This window comes from Daucus carota, chromosome 1, assembly GCF_001625215.2.
Source record: "Daucus carota subsp. sativus chromosome 1, DH1 v3.0, whole genome shotgun sequence".
Classification (NCBI taxonomy): domain Eukaryota; kingdom Viridiplantae; phylum Streptophyta; class Magnoliopsida; order Apiales; family Apiaceae; genus Daucus; species Daucus carota.
In genome coordinates, this window is record NC_030381.2 from 32,464,796 (window position 1) to 32,484,251 (window position 19,456).

General features: G+C 33.1%; 3 protein-coding genes across 5 annotated transcripts; 2 read left to right on the plus strand and 1 right to left on the minus strand.

The window, feature by feature from the left end:
• The first annotated feature begins 112 nt into the window (after window positions 1-112).
• Window positions 113-2,633, plus strand: LOC108221166 (TOM1-like protein 9). Of its 2 annotated transcripts, XM_064080104.1 has the most exons (6): window positions 113-344; window positions 638-735; window positions 1,069-1,226; window positions 1,527-1,608; window positions 2,023-2,137; window positions 2,317-2,633. In XM_064080104.1, the coding sequence occupies exons 3-5, from the start codon at window positions 1,072-1,074 to the stop codon at window positions 2,044-2,046; spliced, it is 261 nt and encodes an 86-aa protein (XP_063936174.1). In that variant the 5' UTR covers window positions 113-344; window positions 638-735; window positions 1,069-1,071; the 3' UTR covers window positions 2,047-2,137; window positions 2,317-2,633. The 2 variants fall into 2 exon arrangements, with proteins under 2 accessions (XP_063936174.1, XP_063936170.1); XM_064080100.1 differs by lacking the exon at window positions 638-735 and having other exon boundaries at window positions 114-344.
• A 662-nt stretch (window positions 2,634-3,295) lies between these two features.
• On the minus strand, window positions 3,296-4,246 carry LOC108211784 (uncharacterized). Its single transcript, XM_017383473.2, has one exon. It carries the CDS (start codon window positions 3,908-3,910, stop codon window positions 3,482-3,484), a length of 429 nt encoding a protein of 142 aa, XP_017238962.1. The 5' UTR covers window positions 3,911-4,246; the 3' UTR covers window positions 3,296-3,481.
• An 8,393-nt stretch (window positions 4,247-12,639) lies between these two features.
• On the plus strand, window positions 12,640-18,106 carry LOC108205501 (AT-hook motif nuclear-localized protein 14). Of its 2 annotated transcripts, none has more exons than XM_017375484.2 (6): window positions 12,640-13,060; window positions 13,978-14,030; window positions 14,837-14,968; window positions 17,092-17,244; window positions 17,475-17,724; window positions 17,837-18,106. In XM_017375484.2, the coding sequence occupies exons 1-6, from the start codon at window positions 12,724-12,726 to the stop codon at window positions 17,848-17,850; spliced, it is 939 nt and encodes a 312-aa protein (XP_017230973.1). In that variant the 5' UTR covers window positions 12,640-12,723; the 3' UTR covers window positions 17,851-18,106. The 2 variants fall into 2 exon arrangements, with proteins under 2 accessions (XP_017230973.1, XP_017230972.1); XM_017375483.2 differs by having other exon boundaries at window positions 12,643-13,060; window positions 17,833-18,106.
• Window positions 18,107-19,456: the final 1,350 nt, after the last annotated feature.

Below are 19,456 nucleotides of genomic sequence, written 5' to 3' on the forward strand. Positions count from 1 at the left end.
CGGTGCATACCACTACACCACAACTGTGGTTGTTTAATATTTAACATCACTTAGATATAACCACATATCTATTTTTAGTTAAACAAAAGCCAATTTCACAATTTTAGTTCAACAAGCACGCTTTCGAAAAATTGGAGCTCCAAGTCAAAGAGGCACGACACTGACCCCCATTTCTCAAAGTCGAGCTGAAAACTAGGGTTTGAAAGAGGTGAAAATTAGGGTTCGAAAGCTGCAAAGGGAGAGTTGGAAAAGGGAAGAAAGCTTCAAGCTCAGAGCTAAGGGAGGGTTAAAGCTTTATTAGTTCTTCAATTAGGGCTGAATTTGATCTTCATCTTTGATTTAAGGTACATTCTTACTCGATTTTGTATCCTGTATGTGTATATGTATATGTCTGTGTATATATGTGTATATCTTGCTTTATTTGTTAATTTTGTGTGTATACCTATGTGCATCTGCAGTTGCTCTCTCTCTTTCTCTCTCTCTCTCTCCCCCTCTCTCTGTCTCTCGCTCTCTCCCTCTCTCTCTCTCTCTCCCTCTCTCTCTCTCTCTCTGTCTCTTTCTATGTCTCTCTCCCCCCCTCTCTCTGTCCCTCTTTGATTATACACATTTTTACTTAAATAATCCAATTTTACATTAGTTCTAGGTCTTCTGGTTCCGCATAATGTTTTAAGAATTTTAGAGCAGCCATGGGGGTTCCTGCTGCACTTGGTCTTGATCCAGTGATGAAAAATTCAGGTAGACCAAGTGTCAATGCCTATTTTTCATCATCATCTCCTCTTTCTTGCTTCCAGAAGCTCTAGTCCATTCTTTTGTTTAATTGAGATTTTGATTCATGCTTTTAAATGATATCCACAATACTATGCAGCATACCAGGAGTTGTTGGTGAGTAATAAAAGATTGTCTTAAAGTACTCTGTCTCACTAAGAAATAAATTAATGAATGTTAATGTTGAAAATATGTCATGATTATGTTAGTAGTGGTTTATGCAGACCCTTTGTTTTCGTTCTCTACATTCACCATTTTGTATTTACACCTTTTAATCCTCCTATTGTTTCTTGTATTCTACAGCATATGGGAGCAGTATTTCCTCAAAGATCTGAGAATGCACCAGTTTTTACACCTCCTCAAACACAACCTCTCTCGTCGTATCCGCAGAATCTGCGAAATTCTGAACCTGGACAAGAAGCAGCTGAGACTTCTGCAGAGTCTGAGTTTCCAACATTGAGGTACACTGACACTGCTCAACTCTTTTTGAATTTCGCAAAGACAAATTTTTGCAAATTGTTAAGTGCCTTAAATAAATAATTATCTCATATATCCTCTGCACCTTGTTTTCCCATGCTTGTGTAAGTTTTTTCTTGAAGTTTACAAGGTTTCAATATTGGTTTACTGTGCACAGCTGATTTGTTATTGAATTACTTAATAAATTGGTTCGTTGTGTTCAACACCGAGCATTGTTTGTATACATGTTCTTATCTCTTTGTTGCTAATACTATAAATTTTCTATTTCAATTTTTTTCTTTTAGTTTGACAGAAATTCAGAATGCACATGGTATTATGGACGTTCTTTCAGAAATGTTGAGTGCGATAGGTCTAGAGAATAAGGAGGTAATTAGTGGCATTATATAGTTTAGTTATATTACTTTTTCTGTGATTTCCATCAATTTTTTGAAGCGGAGAGGTAAGGTTTGTGCTTTACAACCTTAGAAAATTGGTGTGCAAATTATCTGGTTTACCTCACTGTGACAAAATATTGAGGTAATGTTTAAAACGTATGTTTCGAATATTGAATTTAAAGACACTACAAACATAACGCTTCATCTCAGTTAGAATGAATATATGAATATTTGTGCCACTCCCATAGATATAATCATTTCCCTTTCAGTGAGTCCTGTTACCAACATGTACAATTTGTTATGTTAATGCACATGGAGAACATCCTGAACCTATATAGTTACGTGTTTGTAGATTATAAGTCCTCCTAAAGTGATATGTAACATTCTCATCTTTATTTGTATTCAGGGGCCAAGGCACTTGATGTCTTGAATTTCACTCAGCTAACAAGACTATTCGAGTTATGGTTTCTCATCGCGATCCTAGCAAACGGAGGAGTGGAACAACTAATATCTTTATCAAGGTATTAAGAAACATTAGAGTTTTACATGTAATTCTGTGTGGTCATTAATAGCGACTCACCTATTCATCAATATGCTTTAGTTGCTATGGTTTCACATGGTCAATTTTGCCCCCTGTAGAATAGAGTAACCTACATCATTATACTTAAAGTTAAATTCTTCCAATTTAATATTTGTGCAGAAATTGGACAAGTCGATCGATCACAAAGCCTTGCAAGATACCTTTTCAAGTTTTGGAACTATTCTTTCCTGCAAGATAGCGACCGATAATTCTGGCCAGTATAAAGGCTATAGGTTTGTCCAGTATGATAGTGAAGAAGCTGCTAATACTGCAATTGAAAAGCTAAATGGCATGTAGTTGAACATGATTTGCAACTGTGATATTCTGGTACTTAGAATTGTTTAGATGGGGCAGTTCATCTTTGGTGTATTCTTTTGTGTTCGATGATTTTGATTGGAAAAGAAGTACTAAATGTACCAGGCTGTCATATATATAAATAGTACATTTCAAATCGGCCATTACAAAACTGTTGCAGTAGCTATAAAAAAACGTTGCAAACAATATAAAAAATCGTTCTCATCATTAAATAAATTGTTGCCAAAACTGTTGCCAAAATGATGAGTCAGCAGTGGGCCACGTGGTAGTGACGCCACGTGGCGATGGGACCCACCGAGCAGTGCTGGGTGGGTCCCATTTTTTTTTCAAAATTGTGCCTTTTTGGCAACGGATTTCCGACGTTGCATAAACTGTTGCCTTTGCAGGCTAAGGCAACGCCAAAAATACTAACAGCCCAAAATCGTTGCCATTGCAAATTTTCAGTCTGCTGCAACAATTTGTGGGCCTCTGGCAACGTATTTGTAATGTTGCCAAAGGCCATTTATGGCATAGTGCATGTTTCATCGATTTTATTCATAATCTTTAGGCAATATAAATTTAAGGATACATTTTATTAGGTATACAATATTTACGGACCAAACTTCAACCTATAATTTATTTCACCACTCTTATGTTTTATAAATTTCAAAACACATACTACTGCAATCAAATATTTTATATATAAAATTCATAAAATTTTATTTCAATTCAAAAAAATTATTTAAAGATAAAAACTTTTCAATATATATGACAAAAGTAAAAATGAAAACAAGACGGCCAGACATTTTTGGAGTATAAAGTGAGGGCATTTATTTGATTTTGTTTTTTTTGAATAATAGGGCATTTATTTGTTAATCACAATTCATAAACCATAGTAGTACCACAACGTAGATAACAAAAACACACCACAACTAAAGCGTTGACATCTTGACTCTGCATAAAATTCACATTGACTTTTCAACCCCCACCCCTACTCCTCTTCCTCCTCAAAAGCACTCACAGGAAAACTCCTCGAAATCCCCGTAGGGGTACCGAACGTAATTTTCCCAGATTCCGGGTCATCAATCCGGATATCCGAAAGACTGACCCAGATGAAAAGCTCTCTGGTCTTGACACCTGTCAGCTTCTTCATCCGTCGGTTCTCAACGAACGCCGTCACTTCCGTATCATAACTTGTCCTGCGCCCTATCGCACGGAACAAATGCTCAGTCTTCTTCTTCTGTTTGAGCCACACGAAGCCTGTTTCATGATTGTGTCCTACCTCAACGATGTCGTTTAACGGCAGCAGGCCGGTGGGCAGAGCGATGCTACGGAGAAGCTCCTTGGATTTTTTCTTGCAGAGGGCCTCGTCGGTGATGATCTCGGCGTTCTCGCGGTGGTCTTGGATCACTGACGTCATTTTCCGGTGGGTTTAGAATGGTTTTTTAGTGCATGTAATAAGAGATTTTGGGCTGGTTTTTATAGGATGAATTTTGTGTGCGTGTTGATGTGTAGGAGGAGGAGATCGTGGAGAATAAAGGGGTGGAATATTTCTTTTTAATATGGAGATTTTTTGGTGTATTATTGATGATATTGGTTTTATAATGGACGTTAAGAATCATATGTTTGTAACTTTGCCAAGATATTTGCAGAGGTGTGTAAAGAGTTTTAATGGAAGATCACAACCCAAATAGGCAAATATGTGAATTTGGCAGTGGGTTTGGCTTTGATAACTTGCAATATTTTTTGTAAGACCATCTCCAATCATAATTTTATAAATAAAGCAACTTCATCTTCATTTTCACTTTTTTCACTTTATATCTTTATTCCATCTCCAACCATTACTTCATTTTATAAATAAAGCAATTTGTGCTTTATCTTCAAGTTCAACTTCATATATAGAGTAGGATAGTGCATGACTTTATATATAAAGATAAAGTAATGGATAATTGGAGATGGATTACTCTATTTATAAAGTTAAAAGTGAAGAAATATAAAGTTTAGAGTGATGGTTGGAGATGCCCTAAGAGTGTGAATTTTATTGAAACTAAAAAATGTAAAGATTAGCTATAATCTGATCATGTTCTACGTAAACGTAAATTGATGAATGAAAGTATTTCCTTCGGTTTTTTTTTATATATGACGCTTGACTTTTTGCATACATCTCAATATATTTTGACCGGGCTCTTAAAAATATTATTTTTAAATTTTTCTTTTTTGAATAAAAAGTAAGTAAAAGATAGTTTAATTCTGGAAAAAAAAATTAAAAATAATCTATTTAAATGTCCGTTCAAAACACATTGAGATGTGTGCAAAAAGTTAAGCGTTATATAAAAAAAAACAGAAGAGTATATTGCTCTTATTAAAACTCACATCAATGCGGAAATCAGTGAGAGTCACCCAAATCATCAACTCCTTTGGCCTTAGTACCTTGATCATCTTCATTGGAGAATGTTGTATTATTAATTGATAATAGTTCAAATTTTTGCATGACAATGCTATAATTTAATTAATTTTGTTCTGTTATTCCCTGAGCTTTATCTTCTATTTCAGACTATCTCGTAAATTCTCATCCTCCATTCTAGAACTTAGAGGATGTGAAGCTATCACAAGGATGTAAAGAATCAATTATGTCAACCGACTTTAAATGCTATTTGCTTGGCCGCTCTCCAAAAGTTATTATTTGTCACTAAATTGCCTTGGGTATTAATGAATCGTATCAACTTTTAATTATTCGTTGCATTCTTTTTTCTTGTTTTGTAATTGTAAGCATATACTGTGTCCGTTGCATTTTTTGGCATCCCAAAATCACTGGTCACATTGATTTTATTTCTCTGATAAAATCAACGAGCTTGTGCTCTAATGTTTCATTGGAGCTCGTACATGCTTGATTTTATTCATTAAATTAATTAGTGATGTAAGTTTTATCTTGATTTGGATAATTGCGGTGGAATATTAGCATGAGTGAATACAATGTTGCGTTCTCGGCATGTGCAGAACACTAGTATATTTTCTGTTGAAGACAATATGTTGCATAATGCACATTCGGTTGCAAATAATATTAGAATTTTCCGAGTAACTCGCTAAATCCAACTGGTTCATATGTTTTTTTTGTATAATTTCAGTGCAGAATACAGAAGTCTGCTGCAACAGAACAATAGAACGTTACTACGTCAGTTGTATTTGGAGTCCTGTTGCTCTGCTCTGTTATAACCCAAGAAATGAACTGAGATGCAACTTATGAGAGGGAAGTAGGATGTGGAAAAATAATTATTAATAAAGTGGAAAATAGTTGTGATGCCCCGAACTTATATCACTACAGGATGCATAATGATTGATACGCAGTTATGAAAACTCTTCTGTGATCGAGCTCCAGATTGTAAAAATTTGAACGTGATTCTAAAATAAAATTTGTTGCAAGTGTTATGGAGTCATACAACAATTTTCAAATGAAAAACGTTTGTTATATGATAAATGAGATGTAATATATCTCGAAAAAAAATTGATTAAATATTGATAATAGAATTTTTATGATTGAGTAAAAATATTGTCCGATAACATCTCACATTCATATAGTAAAAAAAAATATAAAATTGCATTAAAATTGTGCTATTTTTAAAATTAAATAAATTATAAAGCCTTTGCAAGACGAAACTAATCTAATTTAAGTTAAGATAAAAGGTAAAAGTCCAACCAAAAATAATTGAGCGCACTAAACAGTATATTATGAAACCGGTCGAACAATTATTACCTTAAATATTTCTTTTGATGAACAATTATTACCTTAAATATTTCTTTTGGTGAACAATTATTAGCTTAAGTTTCTTTTGTTGTTATCCAAAGTACATTATCTGCCTATCTTTATATATAATTTGGAAATTTAGGAAAGTATGTTAGAGTGTAATAATATTAAATAATGTCGTTTGTAATGAATAAATGTTTAGTTTTATCTTCATTTACATTTAAAAAAATCCTAAGGTATTGGCATTCTTAAAGAATATAAGTGACGAAATAGGTATAACCTTAAGCAACGTTATTTTTGACCATCGACACCATATATAAAACCTTTAACGTCGATTCTTGGATGTGCGGAAGATATGTCTCTTTTACCTCTTTTCATTATTCTATTCCTTATCATAAAAAACTTTGTCCTCATCTTCCAAACTATAAATTAGGTTGGTTGTTAGTTGTTACCGGAGGAAACATCTTAGAAGTGAGATATTCTTCTCCAAATTGTTTTTGTTGCTAATTTGATCTTCTTCTTTTAGTTTTCTCCAAAATAAATTATTTTTATCTATGTTTTTCTTAGTTATAAATTTATTTACAGAATTTTTGATCATAACCATAGAGGTGAAGCCTGACCTCAGAGGTGAAGCCTCTTCCCGGACGATTAGCAAATTACCATTATAAGAAAGTATATGTTTTAATTTTGATTTTGATCCAAACTGCAAGCCTTTGTAAAATAATTTCACCTGTCAGTATTAATCTTAAGTGAGTATGTTTCCTCATGAGAGAAAATTTTAACTTTATTTTGAGAAAAATCTCAATTTCAGTTGTTTCATTGATAAACATTTATATGATTATGCATCATTTTCTTTTCTCTTTTTTTCTGGTTAAATTTTAGGTAACTAATATATATATCCATATGCAGAAAATCAAGAAAATTAATATTCTTTTTTTATCCAATCATCATTTGTTCGTGTTTGGTAGCTCTATCTATCAATATTGTGCTTCACTGAAGTACATGAAGGTTAAAGGACATATAGCCTGAAAGTCTGAAACATATTCAAATCATTAAAAATTTATATTCCATCTACTCAAACTTAGATAATTGTTTTTAATGGGTATAATACCATTGAAAGATTTTGGTTGTATAATTCTTGATTTATTGAACAAGTATCACTTTTGTAATTGTTCTTTTATATTCTAAAACAGTGTACGACATCTTTATTACTACCTCCATCCCAAATTAGATGTCCCCGTTGACTTTGGGCACGTAACTTTAGGTGCATTGACCGTCTACTTCCGAAATTTATTTTTTTATTTTTTCTTTTATGAATGAAAATTTCATATTTTAATTTTTATTTGCAAAAATAAAATTTTTAAAATAAGTCACGTATCTATGCGGTCAATGAACCTTAAATTATGTGCCCAAAGTCAACAGGGCCATCTAATTTGGGATGGAGGGAGTAAAATAATTGTGAAGTGTGATATAATTTATTTTGTTTAATTTTTAATATCCAAGTACAAAACAAATTAGGTTTATATATCATGAATGTAATATGAATAAATTCGGAATGTCATATGAAATAATAATATCAACTCTTACCTACCAATATTTTATTTGTAGATAATGCTTTTAGAAAAGATCTCAACTTTCACATATAAGTGGTTTGTTAGATGGAATCAAAAAGACCATCTATGAGATACATGTGCTTTTTAAATAAAGTTTAAGATATCACCTTTTTACAATATATGATTATTATTGAAATCAAAGAGACCATTTAATTTAGATATGTGATTAGTTCTCCTTTTATTTAAGTAATCATTGATCTTACATAGATGGTCATTTTTTCTAATTTTAGAAACCATTTCGATTAAGAGGTGTCTTATTATAGGAGACCACTGATCTAGACACCATCCTTATAAGGTGGTCTCTGAATGGATATTAAGAAGGGAGTCGAAAAATATTTTTATCTCGAGTTTATCAAATTTGGTTGTGAACCGGTTAGAGGTCTATATAATTTTCTTAATTTCTAGCTCTTAGCAATAATCACGATGGTCAAATTATACTTATTAATCACGAGATAAAAAACTAAATTCATATATCAATATCATTCTAATTAATAACATAAATTTAGAAATTATTTCAAAAAAAATTATCAATGCGGAAATTTCGTTACCGTTGCATTAAAATTTTGTGAATGCTAAATATTTTCACAATTTTTTATCTTATACTTATAAATCAAAACTATAATAATCATGAAAAAAAATTGTATTAATTTATTATAATCAATACTCCCTCCGTCCCCTTTTACATATCCCCGTTTGACTTTTGACCAGTTAAATTGACTATATTTTGACTGAAATTTTACATATATCATATAATTCAAAAAATAATAAAAATTATATCATTAGAAAGTATATTTAGTGTATTTTAATATGCAACTTTCAGATTTCGAAAATAATGAAGAGATAATTTGAAATGTTTAGTCAAAATTTGGTCAATTTGACTGGTTAAAAGTCAAATGGGGACATGTAAAAGAGGACGGAGGGAGTATCATTCTAATTCATAACATAAAAGTAATCTCAACTCATTTAAAATCAAATCCACTTAAAAACTATCATTTCCCCTATTTAAACCTTAGAAATCCATTTCATTCTTATATCTTGTTGCTTTTCTTCGCCCCTTCTTCTTCTTAATATCTTTGTCATGCATAGTATATCGATGATCACCCTTGTTTGGTATTGGCTCGAATATATCAATATAAAATTTAAACACGTTCTTCAACTTATACCAATCCCCGACAAATATATCATACTTCATCTTGACTTGATGTATGAACAACAAGCAATCACATGGGAGCAAGAGATTCGATAGTTCTACAACTTTCCACACGTACAAGTGGGCTCCTGAATACGGACAGTATGTATTACGTACCTTCTTTGAGCTATCCCTCCTTTTAAACGATTTGGAACAACCAAGACCCTCGATCAAACACCTTCATAGTATGTCTCGTATAATGTTTTACAGCACGGTTCAAGAAATTGTTGGCATACTTGGTGAATATTTGACCTTCCAAAGCTTGTAAATAACATTAAACCCTAATTTTCTGGTCGAGTTACGTTGTAACGTTCTTCTACACGTTTCTCAAACCTAGCATTGAACCCCTAAAATTAAATTACCAATGAGAACATACCTCCAGTTGCTCTACATCCTCCTTTTTATATCGTATGGCGTTATTCTTATATTTAAAACAGAAAACGCTACACAGTGTGGCGTTTTACTTTTAGGAAAAAGTAAAAACGTTACACGATGTAGCATTTTTCTGTTATAGCTAAACGCTACTTTATAAAACGTCACTTAATGATATTTGGGGTCAATTTTATAAAATATGGTGTTTGGGGAATTAAACTGAAAAATAATGATATTTGGGCCCTTTTTTCTTAAAAAAGATATTAGCTTTTCTTATTCCTATATTGATATCACAAAATTTTATATAATCGATATCGATAAGTTAATTTGACGTCATTTCCTTTACGAGAAAGTGATGTTAAAAGACATATTCGAATTTTTTTTGTTTATTGTTGGATGATGTTAAAGATATTCTGGATATCATTTTGCGACACTATATTTGATGTTTAAGAGTTTTGTAGACATCACATTTTTATAAAATAGATGATGTTTATTAGTATTTGAGTGATTGACACTTTGAACCCCTTATGTTTAGGCGCTTTTTCGATTTTTTCTCAAAAAAATTTTTTGGCAGTATGCACCCTAAAGTTTGAAAAGCGCTTCGATTTGCACCCCTTTGACCACTCTCCGTTTAATTGACCGTTAAAGTTAACATATGTGGGGTTTTCACTTTGCACCCCACAATTTTAATTTTTTTTCATGAGTAGTTTGAATTTTTTTTCATGCTCATATTTTGAAAAGCTCAAGGCTTTCATTCTTCACCTGGGCTATTCTATTACAGACACTATCATCACCACTGAGAAGTTGCAAATTAGTTGTGTTGTATCCTTGTTTGCATAGGAAGTTAATATAATCTGCCTCGGATGCATTATAAACAAGTCCCGGTCTCACAGCCTCAACTGGGTTTATTTGACCAGAACCATACGCGAATTCCAGGTCTTCCTGCTTCCTTCGGTCCATAATAGTAGCTGATAGTATGAAGATTAGTTTGTAATCACACAATTATTCAATGGGAGTACTGGTTTTTTCAAATATATATAACCAAACATTTGTGTAAAAATTATTCATACACTGGAAAGTGGAAACCCTAATAATTCGATCAGATCTGTTTAAGCAAAATGATAAGATATAGATGTAGCTACCCGTTATTACTTAATGCGTACTGAGTAAAACTCTCAGTAACATTTAGTACATGCTCATGTACGGGTGTTTACAGAGGGACAGTGACAGATCGATATGGGCTTGAGCTTCAAAATATGAGCATGAAAAAAAAAATCAAAATACTTATGAAAAAAAATTAAAATTGTAGGGTGCAACGTGAAAACCCCATATCTGTTAATTTTAACGGTCAATTAAACGGAGAATGATCAAAAGGGTGCAAAATGAAGCGCTTTTCAAATTTTAGGGTGCATACTGCCAAAAAAAATTGTTGAGACCAAATCGAAAAAGCGCCCAAACATAAGGGGTGCAAAGATCTTCACTTAATGGGCGATGCATAAGGTACATTCTTGCTCCATATAAATGTGCTTTTTCATCATTAACATGATCTACACAATCCAAAGCATTATGATGATCAAAAAAACACATTACGAATAACAAAAATATGAGAATATGTCATTGACAATAAATCCAAAGTGCATAAAAGCAAACAGTACCAACCGCCGTGACACTAGCTACTTCATAATGACCAAAGTCAAATAACACAATACAACTAATGTCATCGGGTCATAACAGAATTTCTATAAATTCCTAATCCATCAACTAAATTAAACACCTAGAACATAAAGTAGTGATTGTCTCTGTCTCACAAGGTTGATTGAGCTAAATATCAGTATATAACTCAGAGAATTTATCTAAGATACGATAAACTTCACCAAGATTGCATGTATTGTATAATTTTACACACATTGTTTGAGAAATCCCAACAGCGGCACTACAGATTACAGTAGAAGACATAAACTCCAAATCAAATCATAGTGCTGGCAACAACATTTTATGATAATAAGCACTAGTGTTTCCTTGTCTAATCATTTCAGGAGGCTTGCTCCGGAATATAAGGACAATCTCTTTGAGGTCATGTTGTCAACTACTTTGCTCAACTATTGTTTATAATAGTATTTGCTACCATTAGTTGTCAAAATATAAGGAATTTTCTTCTACTTTCCTCCTTCACCATACGGTTCGTTCCATCTTCTTAACTCATTCATGCTTTCTGCATTAAACACAACTAATGGCCCCGCCTGCAAGGTAACCAATGAAGTTGTCAGTTTTGTATTTAGAAGTGTGCTCTTGAGTATCATACATGTGTCTCTATCCTTAATCCATACAGTTTCCTAATAGAATGTTAAGAGTTGTCATTTACCAAATATTTACAATACTAAAATAAATTAATCTATTAATATTACTCCTGCATTATTTAATATTCAAAAAACTTTCTTTAAATTAGAAATAAAATCTCATTGCACTGTGTCAAATAATATATTATAAATCTGTAATGCTCAAATAAAAATATGAAATTAATTACTCAGAGTAACACCTAATGTCCACAACTAGAATGGTCAGATATGTTACACTATTCCCTATCTATAAAGAATGGGAACATATTGATACTATTTATCAAGACTGAGGAAATTATTATGAGATAAAAATATATTACATCCATGATACCTAGACTAAACAAAAACATCGTAATATTGCTTAAAAACATATGCGTATTTGATAAGCTTAAAAACAGTTTACCTTCCATATAAACATGTAAAATGTAGTTATTGCTTATCTAGATCAACTGATCTCGAATAGATCCTACGGATCAATGACATTAACAATGTGATGAATTCACATATGAGAATAAAATTTTACTCCTGCTATAGGCCTAGGTGATAATGAGAAGTAAAATAATAAAAATTGTTCTCTACATGAAGTAGTCTACCAAACAGAGAGTCTACCAAACAAAGAGTCTGCTTAATTAAGCAGAACAAATCATATATAATACACAAATCATATATAATACACATTAAAAGGACGGTGAATCGAGCGCGAAAATCGATAGATAAGAAGGTGAGAAGACCACGTAGACAAAGACGAAGGTTCTTTATTTTTGTCATTTTTTTTTAAAACTGCTTTAAAAAAAAAATTAAACTAATCCAAGCAGCTGACCGCCTGTAAATAAGCATGGACAGCCGTAAAAATGGTACAATAACGATAAACTCCCATTCTCCAAACTGATATCACACACAAATAGTAAAATATTAATAAAATGATAATTGGCAGAAAAGAAAAAAAAGGAAAAAAAACAAAAATCTGAAAATCCAAAAGTAATGGAACCAAACGAAAGTGGACTAAGCCCTTACTACCACCCCCACCACCACTCTTCCCAGCCCCAACACGCATCTCCGGCCACCGCAACTAACAATGGTATTCTACCCAACTCGCCTCGCATGGTGTACCCTCACTCTGTCCCACCGCCGCCGGTTTCTTCGGCGCTGGAGACTGTGAGGAGGAAGCGTGGCAGGCCCAGAAAGTATGGCACGCCGGAGCAAGCTGCGGCGGCGAAGAGGATGTCGTCGGCGGCGTCCACGGCGGTCAAGAAAGATGCGGCGGTGATGGGTGGTGCTGGGTCTTCGTCTGGGAAGAAAGCTCAGTTGGGGTCTCTTGGTATGTTGTTGTGAATGTTTGGAAACTCGATAATTGAATAATTTTGTTAAATTATTACTCCCTCTGTCCCATTTAATTGTATACGTTTCTTTTCAACTGTTCGACACGCATTTCAATGCTCTTATAAAATATAGTCCCGTAACTTATTTTTGAGATTTTCTTTTTCTGAATAAAAATATAACATCCAAACTTTAATTCAGAAAAAGAAAATTTTAAAAATAAATTACACAACTACACTTTACAGGAGCATTAAAGTCCGTGCCGCGTCCCCGTCCCCCAATGTATACTACTCAAGGGGACGGAGGGAGTATGTGTTTTTAGTGCATAATTGAAGGGGGGGTTTTGTGTTTCTTGGATATGGTAAAGTTGGAGATTTTGGTATTTGTGGTTTGAAATTGAGGGGTGGAGAAAGAAAAAGAATGAGTCTTGGAATATTGATCATGTAACATTACTAATGTTTATGTCCGAAACAAGGGTTTGCGTTTCAATTTCAAAAATTTAGAGACATGTGAAATTTTATCGAACTTTTTGTTATATGCAATCTAACTGATGCAGGACCGGTGTATGTAATCTGCAGTATCATTTATTTACTTAATTTGTTAGTATTTAAAGGTTCACAGGATTCTTGACTGCAAAGCCAATGGATATAGTGTCAGAGGAAACACAACAAAAACGAGAAATAGTAAAAAGAACTAGGGTGGTTTTGTGCGGTGGTAAGGGAGATTTATGTATTAATATAGTGGTCTAATACTCTAGAATACAAGAGATATCGTGTCCAATGTCTTACAGGGAAGTCTTATTTTATAAATATAACTTATGAGAAACTGTCAAGTTTCTTTGTGGTTTCACTGTATTGCTCTATCACGTAGAAGTTAAAGAAAATGTACACTTACTTCAACTCCACTTGGTTAATGCAGGCGGCGCAGGGCAGGGTTTCATACCTCATATTATTACTGTGGCTGCTGGAGAAGTAAGTGGATATGACCATTTAAATTTCCTATCACATTTATGTTTCAGAGTTTTTATTAAAATAAAGCCTCTTTTTTGACTTGATGAAGTAACATATAGAAAATTATATCCAAAAGATAAGTTTTGGACTTTCATCCAAGAGCCCGTATATATAGGTATACCATTATTTGGTGTACCTTATGACTGTTTCCACTAAGTTTGTGATGAACATGATATTAGTTTAACTTTTTTACCAGTAATGATAGTTTTCTTTAAGAACTTGTATATGGCCTGTGTTGTGCATATCTATGTATGATGCAATGCCTTCTTTTTCAAGGAGGTTCATGATGTTCAAACTGAAGGTAAGACATTGGGTTATATCAGCATATACAAAACTTTGTGTATCATGCTTAATGAAATTAATCAATGTACAAGCTAAAGTCCTGATCTTATTAATACCCCCCTAGACTGTAGAACTCAGTACTTGGAGAAACATACTTTTCTGTTCCATGAAATGACTGGTTGTTTCATATATATAATTTGTTACAGTCTCAAATTTCATGTCCTTTCTAGAAAGAGATAGCCTAAAAATTAAATGCTTTTCGTCTGAACTTTGAGGCTTGTGCTAAAACCTATTACAGAATTTCACTACTACTAAAATGCCGATATGTGGTTCCTGATATCGCAGGTTTAATTTTTGGCAAGTATACTTCTCTACTTGATCTGTGTCCTGCGTCGTCTAGTTATGTTACTGTAGAGCTACTGTTCTGACAATGCTTTTTAATGTGTAGACTCTCATCAAATCCGTAACTTGTTTGTATGTCGTAGGATGTGGGACAAAAGATAATGTTTTTCATGCAGCAAAGCAAGCGTGACCTATGTATTCTTTCAGCATCTGGTTCAATCTCTAATGCATCCTTACGCCAGGCAGCCACATTTGGAGGTAGCATCACATATGAGGTAAGTAATGAATGATTGGTAACGAAATCATCTAAATGGAAGCTGTCTCGACATTGAAATTCTTCCATGAAATGGAAATGACCAGATAGGTTTAAAATATACCATGCATTCTTCTTGAAAAATGGGCAATGTGAAAAACTGAAAACAAAAGTGAAGTTCCCTTACGTATGCGTGCTTCCACATGGGTAATATCTCGGTTAAGCCTAATCAGTATCATTTTCTCTTGTTTTGTTGTCTTTATATTTTGGGTGGTTACATATTAGGATCTGAAGTTCAACTATATAATCTATTAAATGCATAATGGCAACTTTACGACAATCTTAAATTAAAAACCTCACTTGTTAGTTTGTCCTTTTCTTGGAGAGTTCAGCCCATATGAATATATAAGTTTGAAACTATAATGATGTAGTCTAGGACAGGTCAAGGGGAGATATACCACATATTTTATTGGGTTAACAAGTGTATGTAAATTATGTCATAAGGGGTATATATTATAAGAGTCGTTATGGAAAGAAGGTATTCAACATGCAAAATAGGTAGAATCTGGACTAAGGACACTGCGAGTGTGGTACATAAAATGTCAAGGCTGGCAGGCTGGCTGGCCATCTTTTTCTAATATCCGATAAAGATTAGTGGTAAAACCTGTTGTCCTTGATTCTTATAGTTTGGGTGCCTGTAACTTGTTCAGTGTTTGTATACAGCTTAGAATTTTGGGATAGTAGGTTGCTCTTGAGATTTATTTTATAGTTGAAATTTCAGGCCTAGCTGAAATCATCCAAATTGTGTTTAACTGTTAACATGCTTTCCCACCAGTTGAATTGTTTACCGGAGAGTATTCTCTTCGAAACTATTCTAAGGTCTATTGTATCTGCCTTTTTATTTTCTCCAGAGATTAATGCCTAGTATTATTTATTTTGTTGTGCAATTATATCTTATAATCAAGATTGCGTGTTAATTTTTAGAAATGCGAATAATTTCAACAATTTATTAACAATGCCTATCTCTGAAATATTAACTCCCGAAGAACGTTACAGCCACCTTGGCCACCCTCGACTATAAATGAGCTAGATAAGAAAGGGTATGATGTTCTGGTGCAAAGTAATATTGTTAGGATTTGGTCAGGCAAATTAAGGTGTTGCACCCAATTAGTTTCTAAAAAAAGTGAGAGAAAGTCAGTTGGAGAATAACTAGTTAATTGATAGAGAAATGGTCATGATATTTTTTATATAAATGTGTCCTTATTTGTTTAATAATGTTCCCTTGTGTATGATTTTTGCTTATTGTGTTGTGTTAGGAGGGGTTGAGTCAAGGAGAGAAATTAATGCGAAATTAGAATAATGGCGTGTGGTGTATGTTTCATTATTTAATCATGCACTAAGCCAGCCGGGATCCTCAAGGTAGCCTTTCTACTTAGAGCAAGGGCATGGTATGTGTACATCTTACCTTTACCCCTGAGCATCAGGGAGCAGGATATAAGGGGTATGTACCTTGATTGGGGTATATGGAAACTCAAGTTGTGAAAGTGTATATGAACCATATTAAAGTTGGAACAAGTAGAAGGATTAACTAAGATTGCATTGGGGTTTGTTTGAATTATCTATTGTACAAATAACTACCACATGTTGGATGCTCATAGTATATAGAATTATCAGAATCTAGTAGTTTTAATCTGCACGGTAAGACCCATTAGCTAAAAATCCATGTGGCATGCGATAACTAAAAATCATAGAGATAGTGCAAAAAATTATGCGCTCTTAACGGTACATTCCCCTTGGCTAAAATTTTAGCAAACCCATGATGTTGGTTAAACTTGGTGAACCTTCAGACTTCAGAAGCCTATAGGATGATTATACATCATCTATTAACATATTAAAATTTTAAAATAACATATTCTATTAATAACAACTTGAAATAATAATATCATACCAATTTTAGAATATAGCCAACCATTATAATCAGTCCAATCAGAGCACAACACCTTGAAGGTTTAGCAAATTTTACATAATTATTATTTTATATCATTTTGGCCAACGTATGCTCTTAGAAGACATAAATGTTGATCCTCTTGCTTTAAGTGGAACACTGTATATCTGAAAGTTGCTATATGGTTTCTCCTTTATCAGGGACGCTTTGACATAATTTCACTTTCCGGATCTTATATACGTAATGAGCTGGGAGGAAGAAGCGGTGGGCTCAGTGTATGCTTGTCCAGTACGGATGGCCAAATTATTGGAGGTGGAGTTGCTGGACCGCTGACAGCTGCAGGCCCAATTCAGGTACTATTCAATATACACTTGTTTCTGGAATTTTGCTTAGCAGTTTTCTGTGATGATTATCATTGCCTTGCTACTTATCAGAAAAGGCTTGGTTGGATGCTACACATTCAAGTTATTGATTATTGATGAATAAGCTCTTGTACTGGTTTATTTAGTTTTGGCTATCTAGGTTAATAATAAATATGCTTCTATGTCCATCCCCAATTTTAGTCTGTATTGTTTGTCAACAGGTGATTGTTGGCGCATTTCTGATGGATACTAAAAAAGATATAGTAGGTGATGTAAAAACCGACAGTTCTGGAAACAAGTCCCCATCACCAATTGGCGGGATATCAGTTTCAAATGCTGGCTTTCCGGCGACAGTTGATTCTTCTGTAAATCAATACATGATTCAACCTAGAAGCATGCAGATGACACCTCCACATACAAATGAGTGGACCGGCACTGATACAAGAAACAGTGCAAGTTATGACTTTTCTGGTATATGCTCTCGCAACATACAAATTATATCTGCATCTTAATTTATATTGTTCTTGTTCGCAAAGTGATAGTCGGGAACAGTTGTAATGACACCCCGTGTTATTTCAGGAAGAATGGGACCTGTAGAGAACCACTCTCCAGAAAATGGCGATTATGACCATATACCGAATAGAGACTAGCTTTGTCATATTCAAGATGCTGACTGGTTTTTAAAAGAGAAAATAGATTCGTCGACTCTCTATACACTGCATTGTACAGCTCATGAACAGTCACCCCTTTTCTGTAATCAGCAAAAAGCTAATCTGTAATACTTCTTGTAAAACATATGATTTGTACTTGAGTATTTTGACTAGTTGTAACTTACTGAAATTTCTCTTTACAACTGAGGTACTTTCCTATTGACAATATCAAATGTTGTATCCAATGACAACAATAATCGTTAATAGAATAATTAAAAAGGTATGGTTAAACACTGAGTACCCAATTACAAATATTAGCGTATTAAACGCTCGGTTTAGGTTTTGTTAGTATGTTCATTAGTTGTAGATTTGTGAAGTCATTTTAATTGGTTAATTAATGACGTAAATGGTTCTCATTTTAATAATCGAAGTGATTCTTGTTCATTTTAAGATGATTCTCGTTCATTTTAATGACGCAATTGATTTTCGTTTATTATAAGATGTTAAACACATTGGATTTCATAATTCTGTTTTTGATTTGACAAATTCCCGTATTCCATGCGGTTAGTGTAGTGGGAATTTATCATATATAATTATATAATTATTGAATAACTTTATCGTACATTAAATTTCTTGAGTGAAAATTTATTTTTTTATTATATAATTGCTGATTATACGAGTCTGTTCTAATATAATTAGAAATAAATTAATTAAAATAAATTTTTGTTTAATACCTTTTCTCTCTATTAATCGATCATATCCGGGTATAAAAATTTTAAGATGGTTATGATAAAATTTTTGGAGAAAATACAACTAAACGAGAATAGATAAATAAATAAAATATAATAATAATTTTAAATTTTCTAATGTGGGTTCGCGACAAATCCGGATTAGTTTGTATGCCACCGAGAACAACAAATTAAAATGCAAATTGTCCACCTTAAATAATTAGATTAACTTGATTAGGTACGCCAAAACTATTTATCTTGAAAAACCAACACATATATGATATAACTGTATTTAACTAGCGTCACGTGTGAAACATTTCACATGTATCTTTATCATTTCTTTAAATTATTACCACCAGTCTAGGTTCAGTTCATGTAGTAAAAATGTATTAATGGGCCCATTCTCCCCTCCCCTCTGCCTTCCTCACTTTCTTCAATTCAACACTTCCCTTTTCGTTGAAAATCCCTTGAATTATACATTAAAAAGTGATAAACAGTAACATATTCTGTATATATTATTATTATATGTATATACAGAAGGAGCTTTTGTGTATGAAATTCCTATTCTCACTTTAATAAAAGATTTTTGGTGGAAATTTGTGTTTCTTTGTCCTTTTAAAGTTCTGGGTATTTTCATTTGGGCTTATTGATTGATGGATCTTCTCTAGTTGAGTAAATTGGGTATATTGGTTTGTGTATTTTTGTAGTTATATGAGTATATTTAAGGGAAAATAAATTCAACCGTCCTTGAACTTTACCGGTTTTATGATCTACGTCCTTGAACTATAAAAAAAATAAATACGATCCTTGAACTTTTTAATATTT

Excerpts from the sequence above, each read along its gene's own strand:
- LOC108221166 (XM_064080104.1), top strand. The coding sequence starts at position 1,072 with ATGGGAGCAGTATTTCCTCAAAGATCTGAGAATGCACCAGTTTTTACA. Across the intron at positions 1,227-1,526 it reads TCTGAGTTTCCAACATTGAG|TTTGACAGAAATTCAGAATG; the intron begins GTACACTGACAC and ends TTTTTCTTTTAG. Across the intron at positions 1,609-2,022 it reads TAGGTCTAGAGAATAAGGAG|GGGCCAAGGCACTTGATGTC; the intron begins GTAATTAGTGGC and ends ATTTGTATTCAG.
- LOC108211784 (XM_017383473.2), bottom strand. The coding sequence starts at position 3,910 with ATGACGTCAGTGATCCAAGACCACCGCGAGAACGCCGAGATCATCACC.
- LOC108205501 (XM_017375483.2), top strand. The coding sequence starts at position 12,724 with ATGGAACCAAACGAAAGTGGACTAAGCCCTTACTACCACCCCCACCAC. Across the intron at positions 14,031-14,836 it reads TTACTGTGGCTGCTGGAGAA|GATGTGGGACAAAAGATAAT; the intron begins GTAAGTGGATAT and ends TGTATGTCGTAG. Across the intron at positions 17,245-17,474 it reads CAGCTGCAGGCCCAATTCAG|GTGATTGTTGGCGCATTTCT; the intron begins GTACTATTCAAT and ends GTTTGTCAACAG.